Source organism: Ictalurus punctatus, chromosome 13, assembly GCF_001660625.3.
Source record: "Ictalurus punctatus breed USDA103 chromosome 13, Coco_2.0, whole genome shotgun sequence".
Taxonomy (NCBI): Eukaryota; Metazoa; Chordata; class Actinopteri; order Siluriformes; family Ictaluridae; genus Ictalurus; species Ictalurus punctatus.
This window is the reverse complement of record NC_030428.2, coordinates 4,687,538-4,709,257: the sequence shown is the minus strand read 5'-3', so window position 1 is coordinate 4,709,257 and position 21,720 is coordinate 4,687,538. Positions and strand designations below refer to the sequence as shown.

The following is a 21,720-nucleotide window of genomic DNA, read 5'->3' as shown; positions in this document are numbered from 1 at the left end:
TTATAGGAGCTTTACGTTATGAGAATATACAGAAAAAACTCACTAACAAGATGCTTACGGGTTTGATTATATTTACAGATATCCCCTGCATCACAGCACACAAGAACTAGAAAATTCCAGCCAAAAGCAGCACAGTGAATGTTCTTTTCCTGCTGCGGAGGCTAGTAGCTAATTCTTTTGAGCGCTCAAGTGCAACCATTTTATGTCATCGACTCAGAGTGCATTGCGCATGTCACGTAATGGCGGCCTCCGTAGGTTAAAATCTGTATTAAATATTAAGGATTTTTAAAGTAATGAACATATTTCATGTGTTTCTAACAACGTATTGTAGTAGGAGAGGGCAATTACTGCGTGTTAAGGCCTACAAGTCTTCATAGTCGGGGTTCCTTTTAACACCTAGGAGTAATTTAGAGTCACCAATTCATCATTCACTGTTCTCTGTTATCTCATGTAGGTGGTGGCATATCACTACTGTCAGGCTGACAATGCCTACACTTGCCTGGTGCCGGAGTTCGTGCACAACGTGGCAGCGCTGCTGTGCCGCTCACCACAGCTTAACACCTACAGAGAGCTGCTACTGAGGGAGCCACACATTCAGAGCACGCTCAGTCTGCGTTCCTGCGTCCAAGATCCACTCAGCGCTTTCACACGAGGAGTCCTCGAGCCCCTGGACACACTTTATAAAGGTGTGCAAAGACACTTAGACAGAATTCTACTCCGAATACATTCGATTATGAGATTGATATTCAAGATATAACCTTAGATTTTGAGTTGGTCGGTCGATTGGTTGGAGTGAACTGTTTGTGTGTCCATGTATGTGCCTTTCAGAGAGGAAGATGACAGTCGATGAAGATTTCATCATTCTTATAGACGGTCTTAATGAAGCAGAGTTCCACAAGCCTGATTACGGCGACACCATTGTTTCTTTCCTTTGTAAGACCATTGACAGGTTCCCAGCCTGGCTCAAGCTAGTGGTGACTGTTCGAACCTCACTGCAGGTAAAACACATTCACACACACTATTAGCATTTTATTTCCCCACACAATCACACTTTTTTTTGTAGCTCATCCATAGCATCCCACCACATACTCTATATCAGCTGTTCAACAAAAGTTAAGCTTCATAAAGCCCTATTCACAACAAACATACTAATTACTTCTTTTGAGTAATGAACAATTTTTTTTTAAATGTTGCCATTTTGACAAAAATATGTTGTGCAGTTGCGATGCAGCTTGCTCACTGCTTTATCACACCTAGGGGTCAAAAATGGCAACTGCAACAAGCACTAATAAAGGCCTATTAGGGCAAGCATCACGCTGCCCTATGCTCAGTGGAGAAGCAGCAGACAGGACAACAGAAACGACAGTTAATGACAGGGTTGCCAGAGTCACGGTTTTTAGACCAAGTTGAGCTAGTCTAAAAATACTCTGTAGCTGCCAAAATATTGTTTTATAGCAGATAATCAGACTTGAAATCTAAACAAAGGTAAAGTGTAAGTGTGTCTGTGATGTGTAAAATCATTTCTATTGTAAGATATATTGCATAGACTGAAAGAGTAAAAGGTGGATTATGGAATGGGTTATGTTCATACATAAGAAATGCACATGCACCACAGTGACCTGGTTTCCCACGCAGAGTTTCAGGTCTTTTGTGTGGTTTTTGAAATGTAGCTGGGATGGAAATTTTTGCTAAAACCTGGCAACCCTGTTTAATGATATTAGCTTTTCTGTGAGCATCTAGCAAACTACGACAGGAAGCACACCTGCTGTATTGAAGACAATTGAACAATGGTACATCTAAAAGCATGCAAACAGTTAGACTGTATGTTGGATTACTGTATGTTGTTGACTCTTTGTTGCCTATTATGGGGTTCCTGTAAAAATTCACTAGATAGTAACTTATAGCATAGTTGAAGTGTGGCAGCCTGTCGACTTAATTTTGTTTGTGGCTCTGGCGTTCTCAGTATCGTCCTGCCACACCAAAATCAATGGTCAAGCACCGCTGCCGGTCAACCATTTTGTTTTTCTTGCTTCACTGTGGTTAATGAAGTGTAAATATGATTGTAAACCAACATCTGATGAACATCTAGTCTTCAGAACCCATATTAGATTCATTAATTAATAATTGTTGGTCTCTCAACCAGCCTAAAAAATTGAGGATTTGTCTATCAAAGGTCTTTTGTTGAAAGAATAAAGTGTACATAATTAAAATTTAATTAAAAGCCACACTGTTCAGTCTTAATTCCCTGCATTTCCAGCCTGATTTTTTTTTAATGTTGTTTAGTGCTGTTGTGTGCTTGTTTACTTGGTCGGCCAGCATGTATTATATTGATCTCGGCTGCACTGATTGCTTTGTCTGCACTAGTTCACACTTGAAGGACTTGATAATTAGCAGAGATGATGTGGTTAAAGCAAGTGCAATTAAGACTTGCATCAACATGACACCAAAAACAACACCAAACTCCATAGTGTGATGAGAATAATATCCTTATGTTCAATTTTTAGGACATCACAAAACCGCTGCCATTCCACCGTATCTCTCTGGATGCCCTGGAGGAGAACGATGCTATCGACCGTGATCTGCAGGCCTACGTGCTGCAGCGTGTTCATGGCAGTGCAGAAATCCAGAGCAACATCTCGCTGAATGGTAAGATGGACGGTGCCGGCTTTGCCAAACTCAGCTCACACCTGAAAGCCCTCAGTCGTGGCTCATTCCTCTACCTGAAGCTGACCTTTGACCTGATCGAGCGTGGCTACCTGGTGTTGAAGAGCTCCGGCTACAAGGTGGTGCCTGTGAGCCTGGCTGAAGTTTACCTGCTGCAGCTGAATATGCGCTTTCCTACACAGTCATCATTTGAGCGAGCACTGCCCTTGCTCAACGTGGCGCTGGCGTCGCTGCACCCACTCACCGATGAACAGCTCTACCAGTCGGTCAACGCCGGCACCCTCAGGGCCACGCTCGACTGGGATGATTTCCGGCAGAGGATGGAGCAGTTGGGTGTCTTCCTGGTGAAGAGGCGTGACAATACACGAATGTTCGTGCACCCATCTTTCCGCGAGTGGCTTATCTGGAGGGAGGAAGGGGAGAAGACCAAATTCCTTTGTGATCCCAGGTGAGAAGGAAAAACAGGAGAAGTTCCTGTGCAACTAAAAGAAATCGTAAACAGGATTTCGTCATATAGGAGCTGTATTTTGAGCCAGAATTGGCAAATATGTCTGAGTAATTTTATTCTGCACTGCTGTTGTTGAATGCGAAGTTAGGTAATCAATGCCAACAGTCTACAGCTAAGAGTGATGCTGTAGAACAGCATGATTTAATTCAAAATCTTTTACCAGCCTCTTGCACTTCTCACATCTTTTTATTTTTTACTGTATTGTCCTGCTGTTACAGGAATGGGCACACACTGCTGGCATTCTGGTTCTCCAGACAGACAAACAAACTCAACAGACAGCAGACTATTGAACTAGGACATCATATACTCAAAGCACATATATTTAAGGTAGGAGTAACCACAATATCATGGAAAAGGAAACTTCAGTCTATGGTTTTGCAAAAGCAACTAGTACACTGTGTGCACTGTCATTACTGGGATATTGACCTGTTTTAGTCATGTGATCTGTTTTTGGTAGCTGCCTTATGTATGACCATCGGACAGTAAAGTATTGGCTCAAAATTCAAAAACGTCCGAGGAGCAATACTTTGATTTCTGAATTGGTTTTGATTCCAGGAAAAATATATACAGATCTGAAGTCAGCAGACATTCTAACTTTCACAGACTTTTACATATATTTAATCCACAAGTCTGACAGAAGCCTAACAGTACTTTGTTGCTGAATTGGTTGGGAAAATTAAGCTGTGGCAACCGAAAGATTTAAAAAAAAAAAAAATCTCCGGTTGGTTGTCATCTCTGGTTGGGTAAGTATACAGCAGTATCACATTAACAGGTTTTATAAATAGAAACAAAGCTTGTGGTGATATGTGTATTGTAATGGAGTAAAATAGAATATTTCTAAATTTGATTTTAATTATTCAAAAAGAAATTTATATCTTTTTTTTTTTTTTTTTAATAAATAGTATATCATGTGTTAACTCTAAAACCCAACCTAAATGTGTTTCAGCTCAAATTGGCCATTTTGTTTTATCTTTTGTGTTGCAGGGCCTGAGTAAGAAGGTGGGGGTCTCTTCGTCCATTTTGCAGGGGCTGTGGGTGTCTTACAGCACTGAGAGTTTATCCACTGCTTTATCTTCCCTGAGAAACCTGTACACCCCTAACATTAAGGTACTCCGAACAAACCAAAAGAAGACATTTCTAGTAGGATATTAATAATAACTTTACTCATATGAAGGAAGGAAGGAAAAAGCACTAGCTAGCTTTCAGTCATTAGTGTGCGTGTATATATATCTTCAAATCCTGCTGCCTAGTGTAGGGAAAAACAGAATCAACCTAACCAATGATGTGTAAATATATATATGTATATATATCATAATACAATATTTACATATTGTTGGTTATTCTATTTGGGGAGTTGAATAATTTTGAAACTGGAGAAGTCATTATAAGTAGCATTTTCAGTTGAATTTGGGGAAACCACATTCGTTGTGTTGAACTATTTCAATTGTTTTTGTTTGATTTGTTCACTACAAACAGCTAAAAGTCTGTCCATTTTGACAATAAACATGATTCGCAATGGTGGTTGAATTGTGGTTTGATTGCAACTGTATATATATTTAGAGAACTAATGAGTATACCAGGAACAACAGTGGCAAGGAAAAACTCCACGAGAAGTCATTGTGACCTTTGGCCTTCATGTGCATATTTAGGTGTCCCGTCTGCTGATGATGGGAGGGGCAAACGTTAATTACCGGACAGAGGTGTTGAACAACGCACCAGTGCTGTGTGTGCACGCTCACTTGGGCTACATGGACATGGTGAACCTACTGCTGGAGTTTGGGGCAAACATGGACTCAGCATCTGAGAGCGGCATGACAGCACTGGGCTACGCTGCCACTGCGGGACACCTGAGCATCGTCACTACCCTCTGCAAGAGAAGGGCTAAGGTATGGTGTACACACACACACACACACACACACACACACCTCTCTCATATTTTAGACTTGAGCTCAGTGCCACAAATTCAAGACCAGTTATCAATTCAATTGCAGTCTAGTCATCTACAAGTGAAGTGGAGCTGACCTAGAGCTTGTGGCTCAAAATAATGAATCAAGCCAGTTTTTGGCCATTATGACATCTTTCTGTGTACATGTGTGTTCTGCTGTAGCTTGACCATCTGGACAGGAACGGGCAGTGCGCTCTGGTACATGCAGCTCTACGGGGCCACATGGAGGTGGTGAAGTTCCTGCTGCATAGTGACTGGGGAGGTGAGGGGGCAAGTACCGCACAGCTCCAGACTCCCTCCCCCACCAAATCAAGTGACTCCCCACAACTGTCCAGCCCAGAGCAACCGGAGAAAGAGCAGGAGCAGGAAGGAGAGGAGACTCCACAGGAGAAGGAAAGAGAGACAGAGCTCCCTGCTGAGCAGCAGGAGACCAAGGAGGAGTCGGAGAAAAACCGCCAGGAAGCTCAGCCTCAGCAGCAGCATGAAGCCTTCAGGAAGAGTCACGCAATACAGCAGGCTCTGGTAGCAGCAGCTAGTATGGGACATATGGAGGTGATCATTTTAATTAACCTTCTCTTTATTCCTTTGTGAAGAAACAGGATACCCTTCTGCTGTTTTTTGAAGGTCCCATTGATTCCTTCTCAAAGTTCCCATTGTGTATATATATATATATATATATATATATATATATATATATATATATATATATATATATATATATATATATATATCGCCGCTGCTCCACAACATTAAAAAATATGATTGCAATCACTGGTAAATTTCTGTTCTAAGAAATATGGAATGAAACATGACAGGGTGTGCCGTTACAGAAAAATAATCACCTTTGCCGTGGAATTGGCCTTCGGGTCAGGTCTCATCACACCGTTTCCATCACTGATTATTTTCCTATAACAGCATGCCCCCCAAGTGTTTTATACCTTACATATATTATGGATTTTTAAAAATAAATTAATTTATTACTACTACTACTACTAATAATAATAATAAGAGGTTAAATCATACGGTATCATCTTTTTTTTTTTTACTAAATCACAATATTGCTGCATGTTAAGAAAAATGAAGATTAAAACTACTAACTGAAATTTACGTTGTGCTTTTACAAGCAGCACTTTCCCTCTTCCTATTACCAGAGGACTCCTTTGACCAAGTGATTTGTAATCGTCCGCCATGTTCTAGGGTGACAGTGATTTCTTTCAGTAGTTTTGCCTTCCTGTCAGTTCGACATGTGGCAGGCTTGCTGCAGTATCGGTAACGAAAGAAAGCCAGCGTATCTCTCTGTGATGAGAAAGTTATTAATGTTCGAATACATAACGTATTTACAACACAGGCCCAGCTATGAAGTAAATATTTATGAAAGCCGCTGAGCACGAATAGCAGTTAAAATACAATGGCAGAGGGATTTGCTTAAATCTGTGAACTTGATTAAATTTGAATTGACCAGCATGTTTCCAGAACTGTGTTTGTTGAAGAGAGTGCACATACTGTATAATCCATGTTTCTGGTATAAAGCAGTTCATTTGTTCCACCCTGAGTAAGAGGACTAGTGATGGGCAGTATACCAGCAGAAACAAGACACCAGTAGAAATTTTGTCTTTAGGAATTGTTGTCAGAAAGCATTCAAATTTTTCAACGCTGATTGACTCAAGACTATAAAAGCAAGTCATCTGTTTGGCCTGAAAAGGTACCTCGTGTATATATGTGTTTATGCAGAAAACTACCTGTGGGTTTCTCAATCCATTTCCCAATTGTTGGACGTGATTGGCTACAATATATACCAATTAATTTTGTCTGAAAGGTGGGATATTGGATTGTCAAAGAAGCAGCAGATTACCTAACATTAAGCTTCTCTTTTAGCTTTAGGGAAAGATCTAATGATAGCTAGCTAAATTACCTAGCTAGAAATTGTAGTCAGTACCATTTAGTTAATTACGGTAGAAAAATGATGCACTGTGCTTGTAGATAATTTATTAGCAAGAAGCGATGAGTAGCCAGTTAAAGGCTTCTCTAGGCAGTTTGGGTCTAAACTAAAATCTCTGCGTTCTTCTGTTGTGTCAAAAGACTTTTGACTGTCGTACAAGGGATCTTGTCAAGCAGGGAGATGCAACCTATTCATTTACAAGCCCCTTGGACGGTGCACGTAAATACTGTGTTGATAAATACAAATTAATTCACTCATCATATGAATGCAAATGAATTCAATAAAACAAAAAAAAAAAACAATTTCATGGCCTCTAAAGCACCCTATTAAATATAGTGTACGTTCTGATTCACTGTTAATAAACTAGCCAGCTAGAGAAAGAGTCTCGAGACCTTGTCAAGGGGCATGCATGTTTCAGTGAACCTCCGGAGCATAATGCTTACTGAACAGATGTGAAGAGAGAGGTCAGACAAAGAATGATCCTAAACACTCCTACACCCCAGGCAGGTTTAGTCTGAACAGAGGCATTTTGTAGGCTCACTACATGCAAGATGAAGGTTGGAGGTGAGGCATAATGCCAGTTGGGTGTCAGACATGTGACATCAAAAGTTGTGCGCTCAAGGGTCGGCCAATAAAGCAAACATCTGCTGTTCCTACCCCAGTCCTGTCAATCTCATTACCTGTCCTGTGCGCATATAATTTGGTTTCTTTAAACTGAACAGATCACGTCTCCACATTCCTGATACCCTTATCTCAGTATACCCTGTTTTTCCCAGGCTTTGATCACTATCTTTTGCTAAATATTCAACGCCCACCCTGTTCTTGTGTCCGATGTATATGTATTCTACTTGCAGGTGTACATACACACAAAAGTGGACAGATGATAAACTCATTAGCTAGACCACTGAGTAAGTGAAAGCTCCAAAGTGCTCAATAGTACCGTGTTAGGCTTGTTTAGAAGTCCAATTAATTGGGCTAAAATGTAGCAAGTAAAAGTATGACAGGGTAATTATATGAATTAATACAAATGCTGGAAAATGAACGCATTAATCCCTGGGAGGGAGGATGGCTTTATGTAGCTACAGTCTTTATCCTCTCTTGATAATGTCTCTGATGAAGAACCATGTCCTGTTTGCACCCTCGACCCAAAAGCAGATAGTCTTTGGCTAACATTTCAGCCATGAGCTGTGCTGTTCTCATGGTGCATCTGGCTGGAGGATTCATTTTGACTCAACACATGGCTAAATACGAGCTGATGGCATGTTGTGCTAGAAACCTCTCACAGTTAAAAAGATTTTCTTGTATCCATCCAAGCTATAGTAGAAATCATTTCTACATAGCTAGACTGTATCCTTGGTTTGAGAAAAACTTTGCAAAAAGAATAAGATTGAGAACAGTGGATAGTCATTAAATGTATTTGACCGAATAGTATGCATCATAAGTGACTGTTAAAGGTCAGCTTGTCTGTGTTACTTCTTGTTCCTTCAGATTCTATCATACCTGCTGGATCTTCCTGAGAATGAAAAAGAGGCTACAGAGTATGCTCAGATGAACAACTATGACACTTTGTGGGGGGAAACAGGTGAATGGACTTACCCCATAGCTTTGCAGTAATGCATACGTTACACACGTGACTGACAGCTGTTTTATTCAATCTTCAGCACTGACTGCAGCAGCCGGGCGGGGAAAGCTAGACGTTTGCCGGATGCTGCTGGAGCAGGGCTCTCTAGTGGCTCAGCCGAACCGCAGAGGGGTCGTGCCTCTGTTTAGCTCTGTAAGCCAAGGACACTGGCAGGTAGATAAGCAGGAATTTCTTTCTTTCTTCTGAGTTCTGAATGATAGCCATGCTTCAGTCGTTTCCTATGTTTCTCAATCATTAAATATGGATATAATTATATCGAGGGCTAATAATTGGTAGAGCTGTTGAATTCTCGATTCTGATTGGTCAGAAGGTTGGTTCATTTTCTCTAACAGCAGCTCTGACAGTAGTCCCATCAGCAGATGAAATCACAGCTTCTTATGAATGCGTTCTATTACGTTATATAGTTTAATCATTGATATGGTGCAGCTTGGAGACATTTATTTCATTTATTTTTGGAAGGAGTCACCACTTCACTATCAGTATCAGAAAAAAAAGCGTTTGTTAAGTGATAACAGGAACTAGCTTGTTTTGTGGACGTTCCACAAGATTCATTGTGAGTATGAACTGATATGTAAGTAAAAAAGTCCGATGTGTCATTCTTTAATAAATGATCATTTGTAATTATTGGTAAATTGCTGTAGTATAAGAGAAATAAAACACTTCAGGAAATGCTGTTATTGGAAAATAGTCAGTATCTCCGTTTTGCACGGGGCCGCATCACAGATCTCCATCGTTGAGTATTTAACTGTATTTTATATTCTGTCGTGTTTAATAAAATGAATACAATTAAAACTATGTACGAGTCAGTGTGAAGCAAGTGTGTGAGGTAGGGTTCTGCATGCTTAATCTGAATCTTCTCTTACAGATTGTGGACTTGTTGCTGACTCATGGAGCAGATATAAACATGGTAGATAAACAGGGACGAACTCCTCTGATGATGGCCGCTTCCGAGGGCCACATAGAAACAGTGGAGTACCTGCTGGCTCAAGGTGAGAGACACAACACCTCGACTGTGTAAATCTAACGAGCTGTTAAACGAACAACTGTTCTACAAAAAACTACAACAAAACCAAGAAATCTCCATGTTCTAGTTTCTAAATTCCATATTTGATTTAATATCTCACAGCTCCAGGGTCTCTGGTTCAATCCTGAGTTCAGGTTACCATCTCTGTTGAGTTTTGCATGTTCTCCTTGCGTCCACATGGGCTTCCTCTAGGTTCTCCAGTTTCCTCCCTCCTCCAAAATACAACTAAATTGCCCCTAGGTGTGAAATTGTGTTTGGGTACATGATGTCCTGTGATGGACTAGCGTTCCATCCACGGTCTGTTCCTACATTATGGATAGACTCTGGATTCACGTTAAGCTATGACTGTAATCAGGGAAGTCACTGCAGGGGGAATAGCAGAACCGTGATAAAGGTTATTCTCAAGTTGCCTAGACTAGAAAATTTGCATTTTCAACAGATGGGAAGAGAGGAACTGCAGAAACTACAGAAACTGCCTTTGAACAAGGATTGGATCTGATTGTGTTATTATGCCACTGATGATGTTATATGAGGACATAACTCTTTTTTGCAGACTAACTGTTAAATGTGCAATATTCTGCAGGTGCGTCCATGCCCATAACAGATAAAGAAGGTCTTACTGCACTAAGCTGGGCGTGTCTAAAGGGTCATTTGCCTGTGGTTCGCTGTCTGGTGGAAAGAGGTGCAGCCACTGATCATGCAGATAAGAACGGGCGCACACCTCTTGACCTGGCTGCCTTTTATGGAGACGCAGATGTTGTGAGTGTCTACAATTAACATTCCAAAAATTTCCAGCATTCCAGCAAGAATTCAGGGCTCCTGAGTGGAGCAACATAAAAGCATACGCCCTATATCAAAAGGCCACAACCATCTGTGGCCGGGAGTCCAACGGAGCAGGCTTGGCTGTGGTCTCTGCGTGGGAGGGACGGCATACTCTCTTCTTTGTCAATCACAGCAACACTGACTAGTCATGGGTGTCTCTAATCTCATGTACACAGAAAAGGGCAGTTAGTGCTTTCCTCTGAGTGTGTTACGCTGCCCTGTGATGAAAATACAGTATGCAGTGGCTTCATATGTCACAGAAAAAGCATGTACTAGCCCTCATAATCCACAGTTAGTAGCTGTTGTGTGATGGGAAGAACTATGTAATGGGTGGCAGTCGTCAAATGGTAGAAAATTGGTTTTAAAATATTCCAGCATTCAGAGATTGCTTTTTATCTTGCCATGACTCATCTTCGTTTCTCTCTCAGGTGCAGTTTCTTGTTGATCAGGGTGCTTTGATTGAGCACGTGGACTATAGTGGGATGCGTCCACTGGACCGGGCTGTGGGATGCCGCAACACATCAGTGGTGATGGCTCTCCTCAAGAAAGGAGCTAAGATCGGTATGAAGAAAGCATGATATAAGCCTGTGATCCAAACAGACAGCAGTCATAAAAATCCACTGTAGATGTATAAATAGTTTAAATAGTATTCTGACATTGTGTTAAAATGTGATTATTCCTTATCCCCAAAAGAATGGAAAAATCAGTCCAGTTCTAATGTTACATTACTGTTGGTGGGATAGTGATACAGACATGCAGCTCTACCACAGGTCAGGGAAGTCAGTCCAATTCCAAATCATGTTTTCACCGATTTAAGCGTGTTTGGCCCATCTCTAACTGCTCCTCTGCTGCCCCCTAGAGTCTGCAGTGTGTGACTGCGGGTGTCTGTGTGTGTTCTCTGCAGCTCAGATTTTGCTGTTGCTTAAATGTGGCTTCTGTGGCTGTTACAGCTGCTTGTGGTTTTCTGTTCATGTCAGAATCAGAATGACTGACATTTTTTTTATGTCTTGGATTAGTTCAGTCTCTTCTGTCGTTCTCTTGTTCTCAATCTGCTATACAGAGTACAGCTGGGTACTATACCACGAAATGAAATTTTTGAGACTGTGACACCATGTCATTCAAAAATTTACAGCGGAATAAAGTACTTTAAATTTGACTCAAGCAGAGATGTACCTTTGTATTAAACTTCCCAGCTTTCTTTCGGTAATTGTTGTTGTTGGTTGTGTTTGTTGTCCTTTCTTGCTTTTTTTTTTCCTTTCTTTTCTTGGCTGGAGCTCTTGTTCCCTGCCCCTCACTGCTGCTTCTTTTTGTGTTCCCTCTCTCACACTTCCACGACCACCAACATCTCTCTTCTTTTCTATCTCTCTCGTCCTTTCACTCACCTACACACCTGCACACCTCTCCTCTAAACTCCTCCCCTCAACTCACTCTGATTGGGCCGCTCAATCCATTCTACATTTCCTTGCCTATGCTCCCACGCTCACGTCCTATGACACCCTGACCTCCGGCTGCAGGATGTCAGACCTTGCCAAGTCGGCACAAAGGAGGTAACAGTCATGCTCAGGACGTCGACTCTTCATATCCCAGCAGGCTTTTCATAGCCTCTTTCCTCCTCAGTGTGTTTTGTGTGCTTTGTTTAGTCTACTTGTTTGGTGGTTAGCAGCCATCACTGTAAACCCCAAATTACCCTTAGGATCATTGCACAATTTGCCTGTATTTCAGTTTATCCTCAGTCCATTTGTCTGTTTGCAGTCTCCATCTGCTTTGATTTGTTTGAATTCAAGTCATACTGCAAAATGTGACACAAGAAAACATATCTTGTTTCTTTTCATATGGATTCGACTCGTTATACATTGTTCTTAAAAGCCATTTGCTTTATCACCGATTATTGAAAATGACACAGGGAAACATTCAGTGTTTAATGTCTTGTTGATGTGCATTTTATGTTTTTTCTTTGTATTGTCAAGATCCAAGTTAGGTCTTTCTTTCTAAAGTGGTGCTATGTAGAAGACATTTGTCTTTTCTTCATCTTGTGTCTGATTGTCCTCGTTGGTTGTCTATATTGTTTTACATTTACCACCGTTCACTGTCTTCCCCCTGTCTCTCTCCTGCTCAAAGTGTTAACTCTTCATTTTTAACCCATCATGCATCCTGTTGATCTTAGGTCCAGCTACATGGGCAATGGCAACCTCAAAACCAGACATCATGATGATCCTGCTGAGAAAACTTATCGAAGAAGGGGATGGCTTCTACAAGGTCTGATTTTTGTGTTTCCTAAATATTACGTGAACTTTTAGGACATATCGATAACTTATTCATCTAACAATTATTTTTGTATAATACAGAAAGGCAAAGTGAAGGAGGCAGCACAACGTTATCAATACGCTTTAAAGAAGTTTCCTCGTGAAGGCTTCAGTGAAGATCTGAAGGCCTTCCGAGAGCTCAAAGTCTCTCTGTTTCTCAATTTGTCTCGCTGCCGCAGGAAAATGAACGTGAGTGATTAATAAGTGTGTTTTAACGTCATGACAAATAGGTTAAAAATGATGTCGGCAAGCACAATAAAGGAACTGGTTTTCAAATATTTAGGCCATACAGCTGCACTACATTACCTTGGATGAAAGAGCTGATAAGTTGTTAGACTGAAATTCTCACTTTCTTAAGAAAAGTGACCAAATCATAATAAATAGTACACACTGGTAAAATTATTTGTGAGTTTCTGAATCTGATCGGTTCCTGTAGGTACTTTTCCATACCTTAGAAACAAGGCTTTACTAATTTCTGCTCATTTCATGAAGGGTGCCAATACTTCTGGAGTTGACCTATAAACAAACATGAACAAAGTTTAAACAACAGTTTAACATTCAAATGTTGAATAAATATACGGGTACCCTGTGTGACCTGTTATGAAATGAAGAGGTAGAATAGATCATCACCAAGCCATTACATTTTAAGGCCCCTTTCCAGGAAAGGCGGAGTTAACATTTGAGGTCCAGTGGTACAGTAATCAGAAATCATTAAGCTAGTGCTGATTGTTTCATGTTGGTAAATGGCTTACATTTTCTCATCATTTCCTGCTGTGTCTCCAAGGACTTTGGAATGGCAGAAGAGTTTGCTACCAAAGCTCTAGAGCTGAAACCCAAATCCTATGAAGCATACTATGCTAGAGCCCGAGCTAAACGCAGCAGCAGGTAGGACATGTTTTATTGTTTTATTTCTTTATTCCTTATGAGCAGCACTTTTACATGCATTTAAGAATTACATTGTTTCATCACTCATTTGCTGTAGCACATTAAAAGGTTCTTTCAAGAATACAAATAAAATAAATTACATTAACATCTGCTGACCCTAATAATATACTCTCTTCTTGGTGTTGCATGTGTTTTCTTTGCCTATTTTAAATCTCCCTTTACTTTTCTCCCCATCTTTATACACTGCAGGCAATTTTCTGAGGCTCTAGAGGACCTCAGGGAAGCCATAAAGCTGTGCCCCAACAATCGTGAGATTGTGCGCCTCTTGCAGCGTGTGGAGGAAGAATGCAGGCGAGTAACCCAGTCAGAGGAGCCTGAGCTTGAGCCCCCACCATCCCCACCCCCATCCCCTTTGCCTGTGGAGGAAGAAGAGGAGCCACCTCATCATACTCCACCCCCAGAACCACGACTGGATGACATGGAACCTGTGCAAGATCTTTTCGAGGATGATGACTTTCTGGAACAGGAGCTGGAGGGCATGTCCATTGGCCTTCCTCCTGAACGCATCAATACATCTGGCCTCCAAATTATCCACAGCCCACCTCTCTCTCCTGTCCCTCTATCAGGAGGCCAAACCTTTGAGTTCCACCCAAGCCCCTCTTCACTGTCATCTCCAACTCGCCAAAGCTACCAATCGACCTCACCTTGTGTATCTCCCACACACCAGAATTCCCATTACCGACACAGTCCTCCACACACTTCTCCTGCCCATCAAGCTTCCTACCGCTTCAGCCCTCCACCTATGGGTAGTGGAGGTCAGGGGATGGATTACCAGAGTCCCCCACCTTCCCCTCTTCGTCGCACAGCACCGTACAGAGCCAGCCCCCCCTTGGAAAGCGTGTGTCTCTACCGTTCCCAATCAGGATCTCCAGTCCGATACCAGCAGGAGCCTTTGCCCAGTCGCCCCAAATCGCCTCTATCTAAGATGAGCAGTCAGCGCTCCTTTCAGCTTCAGTCGCAGCAATCCCAGTGCTCCCAGTCCTCCCAACACCACCAGGCCCAAGGCCTCCGACTGCAGCCTTCCGTGGCCCAGATTGTACGCACCAACCAGCCAGGGAGTGGCATCTATGGCCAATTGGCCCACCCACTCAGCAGGTACCAGGGCAGCTCAATGGACATAGACCGGGAAAGAGAGCGGGAAGCACGGCTGGTGTACCAGCCCTCCCTGGATGGAAGGTCCATGTCTCAGGTACAGTCCAGTCTGAGTGTGGGTGCTCTATGCCAGCATGGAGGGCGAAGTGGGCCTGGCGGAGTACTCGAATCTGGAGTGGGGAAAGATGAAGTGCCTCAGCGTCCTGCCTCAGCCTACCGCTCTGCAACCGGAGGTCCAGGAGGAATGCGCTTCAGCCAGACACCTCAAATCAGCCGCAGCCAGTCTGCAGCGTACTACCCTGTCTCTAAGCATGAGCTGGAGAGAGCTGCAGCAGCATCCTCCATGTCCCCATGCCAGCTAGGCTCACCTGAGATCCCACATCTGGTGCGTCGGCCCATCAGTGCAAACACGGGCGATCTGAAACCACACATGTCCACCCCTAGACCCCTAATCCACTCTCAGAGTGTGGGTCTGCGCTTCTCCCCCTCCAGCAGCAATATCTCCTCAGGCTCTGGTCCTAATCTAGCCTCTGGATTTAGGCCTTCCTCCTCCATGGCCCAGATGGAGATCCCCCTACAGGTGGCATATGAACGCAGCTTTGATGAGCCATCCTCACTCTCGCCCTCACAAAGTGGCCTGTACCCCAGTGAGCCAGCCCGCTCCCGGACAACGCCCTTCATGGGCGTCATTGACAAGACAGCACGGACTCAGCAGCAGTACTTGCACCAGCCTTCTCGTGCATGGCCAGTCACATCTCTGGACAATGTCATCACCAGCCCTACATCACCGGGGAATCTGATTCACCAGGCATCTACAGCCTCTTCCTATAGCCCGCCCACCTCATTAGGTAACATTGCCTACTACAACAAGACCAACAATGCCCAAAATGGGCACATGCTGGAGGATGAGTACTATAGCCAGCCACAGCCCTCATCCCTGGGCAAGCTGGCAAATGGAGGAGCCCGTGACAGGGACCTCCTGGAGCGGGTCAGTCAGGTGCCCACATACCAGGATGTGAAGGTGGCACGGACAATGCCCGTGGCACAGGCATACCAGGAAAGCATGTACCGCCAGCTCTCTCGTGATGCCAGGCAAGGCCCCACCTCACCCATTAAACCAAAGAGACCCTTTGTGGAATCAAATGTGTAACAAGGCCAGTAGAGTGTAACGGATGTGTGATAAGGAGTGAGTGTGTGATTAAATGTGGTGGTGGTCCAGTGTATTAAAATAACTTAAGAAATTATGTCATTTTTTTGAAACTCTACTAACCCAGGGAGGGTAATGTTGATATATTGCAACTTCATGAAAGAAATTGCTAATGCCTTGATCTGTGCCTGCTTCTGGTATACTTGAGGCATAAGCTTTAGCCCTAGAGCAAAAGACTTGAGACACTTGGACTTAAAATTCCATGAATATGATACCACTGAATGTTCTTTACGGCTCTGCACATTATGTGAAAGCACATTTCTGAACCTTCCCTGAATTGAAGCAACAAACATGCACACACACACACACACAGCTTGAGGAACAGTGTGTGTCTTGCAGTTATTATCCCACAAGTGTGAGTGAGCATCGTGAACAAGAATGTGTGAGTCACGGACTGTTCGTGCATTTAAAAGCTTAAATCATTTCCTCTCTTCAGTAGGCAATTCCAAACAGGACTGCTAGGCCTTCCAGAGTATATAATGTTGGATTATTCAATGCTGTTTAATAAAAAAGCTGTAGTTACAGAAGGAACACAAAGGAATATTTATACCTGAGTTCGATAATGTACAAATCAAAGCATAAACCTAGTTTCTGTGTTTGTTTTATTTTAAGTTATCTTTATTTTTGTATCTTTTATGGCAGGAGAAATGGTACATAATATTTTCGAAAATGCAGATTCAGAGTTTATGGATTTAGAGAGGGGAATGTACAAACTTTCAGAACACTGTTTTTCAAAAGCGTTATATCAAGAGTTATATCCTCATTTTTACAATAACATTTATTATGAAATGAGAAATGACTATCTATAAATGACCTGGATAGAGAATACATTATAGTTGTAATGCAGAATGACTCAGTAGTGACCCATGGGGTCATTTTGTTTTAAGAGCAATCACTGAAAAGGCTGAAGAACAGTCTTATTTTGTTTTTAATGAACTGAAGCATTGATGTAAATTGGATCTTCCAGTCCTCAAAGTTTGTACATGCTCTGCTCCATATATAAAATGATATTTCAGGGGTGTTGAATAATTGAAGGTAGTTCCTTTTTTATTTCGAAACCATTTTAACAGTTAGAGTATTGTTTGAAAATATGAAAAGCATTAGTATATTTAGCTATAGTATATTTGTTTTAACCTTTCAGTGACAATATTAGTTGTTGTTTTTTTTATTATTATTTATTTTTTTTGCTGCACTGTATGCCCATGAAAGCTCTGAAGAAAAAATAGCACTTTATTAATTTCATTCTGATAATGGAAAATCATACAGTAGGCATGGGGAGTTGCTCATTCAGATTTAAAAATGACTAACAAACAGAGTGAACACTGGAATATTATTTGTGAATTAATTGTCCTACTAGAAAATCAAAATAGCAGTCTTTGTTATTGGTGCAATCTTGTTTTCTTTTACAAAGCTAAAGAATAAGCAGTAAAACGAGTGAAACTATGTTTTTAAAAAGCTATGAAAACATGTATATAATAGCCTTTATAGAGTGCACTGTATGTGCTGTATATACTGGCCAAATGTGTTTATGCGTAAACAATTCATAACTATTTCTCTATAGCTAATTCTTCACTGTTGCAGGTTAACATCTATGAGACAAATGAATAACAGTATCCAGTATGTAGAGGTGAATAATTGAAGCAAATATGCGTGAAACACGGGTTTCCAGGGTTTGGTAGCATCCTGAAACACCACCAAAAGATTTTTACTATACACTCCAAGAAATGTTTAAGAAATGTTTTCTGAAAAGTCATTAAAGCTCTCTGCAGTAGAATGCAATATAGCCAACATGCAGTGTTCAAACCGTCTGTGGTCACATGTTCTCAATAATGGACTCTGCTGTCTTGAGTAAGCTCATACATTTGAAGTATTGCCAGTAACCCTTCAACCCTTCTCATGCAGGAATAATTGATAGTGCGGATTATAAGGATTATAAGGATTATTCATCAAATTAAAGGGAACAAAGGTCTCTCTTTAAGAAGGGATAGTTTTATCAGTGTCGATTATTTTGCTGTAAATACAGATGCATGTTCTATCCTCAGCCACCCCTGAGCTCATGTGCACACGCTGAAGTGTACTTGATGTATATCTCAAATGAAGCTGGTGCCCAAATAATTCATACCAACCTCTCATTTTTTTCCAATCGTTAATTAGGAAACACACTACTGACCTCCTATGAGTTGAACTGGGCTTTTTATTTTGATTTTTAATTTGCATTTAAGTTCATATTACTGTACTTGCTTGCTGCGCTGAGTTCTCTTGTCTGTAAATGTGAGCTTTCAGAGCGCTGTGACAAAGTTCTATGACTTCAATAAAACAGAATGTGTTTTTATCAGACTGGAATCTGTGATCTATGAAGTATTTCATCCCCATTCCTGGGGATGAAATTAGTTCTAAATTAGTTCTCATGCAACCACAGGCCATCAAAAGTTACATAATTTGTTAAATGAAGCGTATCTGTGTGTCCTATGATCCCAGAGTTTATTATACATAAACAGACATGATACATAAACAGCATCATGAAGACAAAGGAGCTATCAAAACAAGTCCAGGACAGAGTTCTCCAAAAGTATTATATAAGGTTTGGTTATGCAAAATATATACCAACCACTGAATATCCCACATATAGGGCACTATTAAATCATTATTTTAAAAATGGGACGAATATCACACAATCATGACTTGAGCCTGCCTAAGAAGGAGGCAGCTCTGAAGGTGCTGGAGAGATCCACAGCTCAGATAGGATAATCTGTTCATTGGCTTGAATACAGATGATGCCACAGCTGTCCATGCCAGGACACAAGATAGCAAATTGGCTGTGCTCTCTGGGTAGTTAGGGATGGCATACTCACTCTCCCCTTTCAATCACAGTGACACCAGCCAATTGGAGTGTCTGAACGGGACAGACAGTAGACAGTGTGTTACACTGCCCTGTGAGGCAGCAAGGACAGCAATTCAATGGATATGTTTGGTTGGCTTCACATGTCTTGAAGGAAGCACCCAAAAGACCTAGGACTGGGACCGAGTGGTTCAAAACCAAGTGTTAGGATTGCCCACAAGAGTTAGCCACGAGAGCATTAGTGAGGTCAGGCACTGAAGAAGAAAATGATGTTGGTTAGACCATTTTTAATAGGGCTGGTTCTGGAGCAAAGATGGAACAGTTGTGTAAAAGGGAAATCCACACTCCTCTGCTGAAGGGTCTGTTATTGCAGGATAAATTCTGGGACAAACAGTTCCAGGCTGTGAGTCCTAGCTGATAAGTGTGTGGCTGCCTGGTCGTGGCAGCCCACATCAATGTGGTTTTCACTCAGTGCTTTCTGTTTTAGCTGGTAAACAATGAGCAGCAGTACATATAGCCAGATGGACCCAGTGGGAAGCAATTTATTTTTAGACCCATCCTACCTAACCACCCCATTGTTATCACGCATATGCCACAAACACAAAGACTGAAAGGGTCCCTGTGGCATGCTCTTTTTTTTATATATATGTATATGAAAGTTAGATTCATATGTTGATAACAAGTAGATAAAATTTGGCAGATGAATGGGCAGACAAAGCAGCCACAGATCATTAAAATGGGAGATTAACAGTATCTGCTAGTCAGGTTGCAGAAACCGACCACAAGGAAAAAACTATTTTCAATAAAACCACTCCAACATATAGCATTAAAGCTGATGCTAAAATGCCAGTAGATTGAAAATAGTGGCAAACTGATGGAAGATTGACTTGTCTTGTGCATCATATACCTCCTCACAATTCTCACAATGCAGTAACAGTCCCTGGTCCCTGGTGGACTTTTAGTGGACATTCTCAAGTCATAAAGATGCGGCTCCCATTTTACATTATTTGGAAAGATCTATTCATATACGTCTTAGACTCTTAGACTGTGAGTCTGATTACCATTTTAGTCAGTTAAACACATCTGCAAATATATATATATATATATATATATATATATATATATATATATATACACACACACACACACACACACTCACACAGGTGCATCTCAAAATATTTTTAGTTTTTAATGAAGTACATTTTTTTTCCCATAATTTAATTCAAAAAGTGGAACTTTCATATATTCTAGATTCATTACACATACAGGGAAATTTCAAACCTTTATTTGTTTCAATCTTGATGATTATATCTTACAGCTCATGGAAATGAGATACTGGAAAAATCCAGTATCTCAAAAATATTAGAATAAAGAATTTATAATACAGCAATTTCGACCTGAGAAGCGCAGAGAATCAGATAATTAACTCAAAACACTTATTTATTTATTTATTTTTACTAAAAACATCATTTCTCTGTGGTCCAAAATCCTCTTTTCAGATGAAAGTAAATGCTGCATTTCATTTGGAAATCAAGGTTCCAGAGTCTGAGGGAAGAGTGGAGAGGAACAGAATCCAAGCTGCTTGAGGTCCAGTGTGAAGTTTCCACAGTCAGTGATGATTTGGGTGCCATGTCATCTGCTGGTGTTGGTCCACTGTGTTTTCTCAAGTCGAGAGTCGATGCAGCGTCTACCAGGAGATTTTAGAGAACGTCATGCTTCATCTGCTGTCGAGCTTTATGGAGATGCTGATTTCCTTTTCCAGCAGGACTCGGCACCTGCCCACAGTGCCAAAACTTCTAGTAACTGGTTCACTGACCGTGGTTTTACTGTGTTGATTGTGCAGCCGACTCGCCTGACCCGATCCCCATAGAGAATCTACGAGAGACACCAGACCCAGCAATACAGACGAGCTGAAGACCGCTATCAAAGCAACCTGGACTTCCAGAACACCTCAGCCACGCCGCACTGATGCAGTAATTCAAGCAAAAGGATTAAAGCCCTGACCGAGTATCAGCGCATAAATGAACATAGTTTTCAGAAGGTTGACATTTCTGTATTATGAATTCTTTATCCTAATAATTTGAGATACTGGATTTTTTTTTATTTCCATGAGCTGTAAGTCGTAACCATCAAGATTAAAGCAAAAAAGGCTTGACACATTTCACATTAAGTGTAATGAATCTAGAATATAGTTCCACTCTTTTAATTAAAGTACGGGGAAAAAATAGCTTTTTCCATGCTATTCACATTTTTTGAGATGCACCAGTATATATATATATATATATATATATATATATAAAGAAAAAGTATGTGAACCTTTTGGAATTTCATGGTTTTCTGAATAAATTTGTCATAAAATGTGATCTGATCTTCATCTCAGTCAAGGGTATTGACAAATATAATGTGTCTAAAATAATAACACACAAAAAATTCTGATATTACATTTCTTTATTGAGAACAACCAAAAAAAAACCTCATAGTGCTTGCGGAAAAAGTACGTGAACCCTTGAGTTAAGGGTTAACGAGACTGCACACCTGGAGTCTCGTTAAGAAAATGAGTTTGGAGGTGTGGACTACAGCTGCTTTGACTGATAAAAACCCCTCAAACGTTTGGAGTTTGCGCTGCACACAAAGTACACGCTTATGTGAGCCATGCCTTGCCAAAAAGAGCTTTCAGAGGGTCTATGATCAAGAATTGTTGATTTACATAAAGCTGGCAAGGCTTACAAAGTGATTTCAAAGACTTTATAAATTCACCAGTCTACAGTTAGGCAAACATTCTACAAATGG

General features: G+C 41.2%; 1 protein-coding gene and 1 long non-coding RNA gene across 12 annotated transcripts in view; one reads left to right on the top strand and one right to left on the bottom strand.

The window, feature by feature from the left end:
• tanc2b (tetratricopeptide repeat, ankyrin repeat and coiled-coil containing 2b) overlaps window positions 1-18,428 on the top strand; it is a 210,984-nt gene extending 192,556 nt beyond the window's left edge. For all 11 annotated transcript variants that reach the window (XM_053685064.1, XM_053685057.1, XM_053685059.1 and 8 more), the window contains 16 exons: window positions 455-686; window positions 829-998; window positions 2,505-3,112; window positions 3,391-3,499; window positions 4,157-4,279; window positions 4,822-5,058; window positions 5,280-5,669; window positions 8,545-8,638; window positions 8,718-8,851; window positions 9,564-9,687; window positions 10,306-10,481; window positions 10,973-11,105; window positions 12,709-12,800; window positions 12,890-13,036; window positions 13,632-13,732; window positions 13,982-18,428. In XM_053685064.1, coding sequence (XP_053541039.1) covers window positions 455-686; window positions 829-998; window positions 2,505-3,112; window positions 3,391-3,499; window positions 4,157-4,279; window positions 4,822-5,058; window positions 5,280-5,669; window positions 8,545-8,638; window positions 8,718-8,851; window positions 9,564-9,687; window positions 10,306-10,481; window positions 10,973-11,105; window positions 12,709-12,800; window positions 12,890-13,036; window positions 13,632-13,732; window positions 13,982-16,034 — 4,923 coding nt within the window. In that variant the 3' untranslated portion in view covers window positions 16,035-18,428. The remainder of the gene's footprint in view (window positions 1-454; window positions 687-828; window positions 999-2,504; window positions 3,113-3,390; window positions 3,500-4,156; window positions 4,280-4,821; window positions 5,059-5,279; window positions 5,670-8,544; window positions 8,639-8,717; window positions 8,852-9,563; window positions 9,688-10,305; window positions 10,482-10,972; window positions 11,106-12,708; window positions 12,801-12,889; window positions 13,037-13,631; window positions 13,733-13,981) is intronic.
• LOC124628830 (uncharacterized) lies at window positions 910-12,174 on the bottom strand. The gene is made up of 3 exons (XR_006983544.2): window positions 11,718-12,174; window positions 2,909-3,067; window positions 910-992 (listed from the first exon to the last, which is right to left on the bottom strand). It is a non-coding gene; the product is annotated as an uncharacterized LOC124628830 (long non-coding RNA).
• Window positions 18,429-21,720: the final 3,292 nt, after the last annotated feature.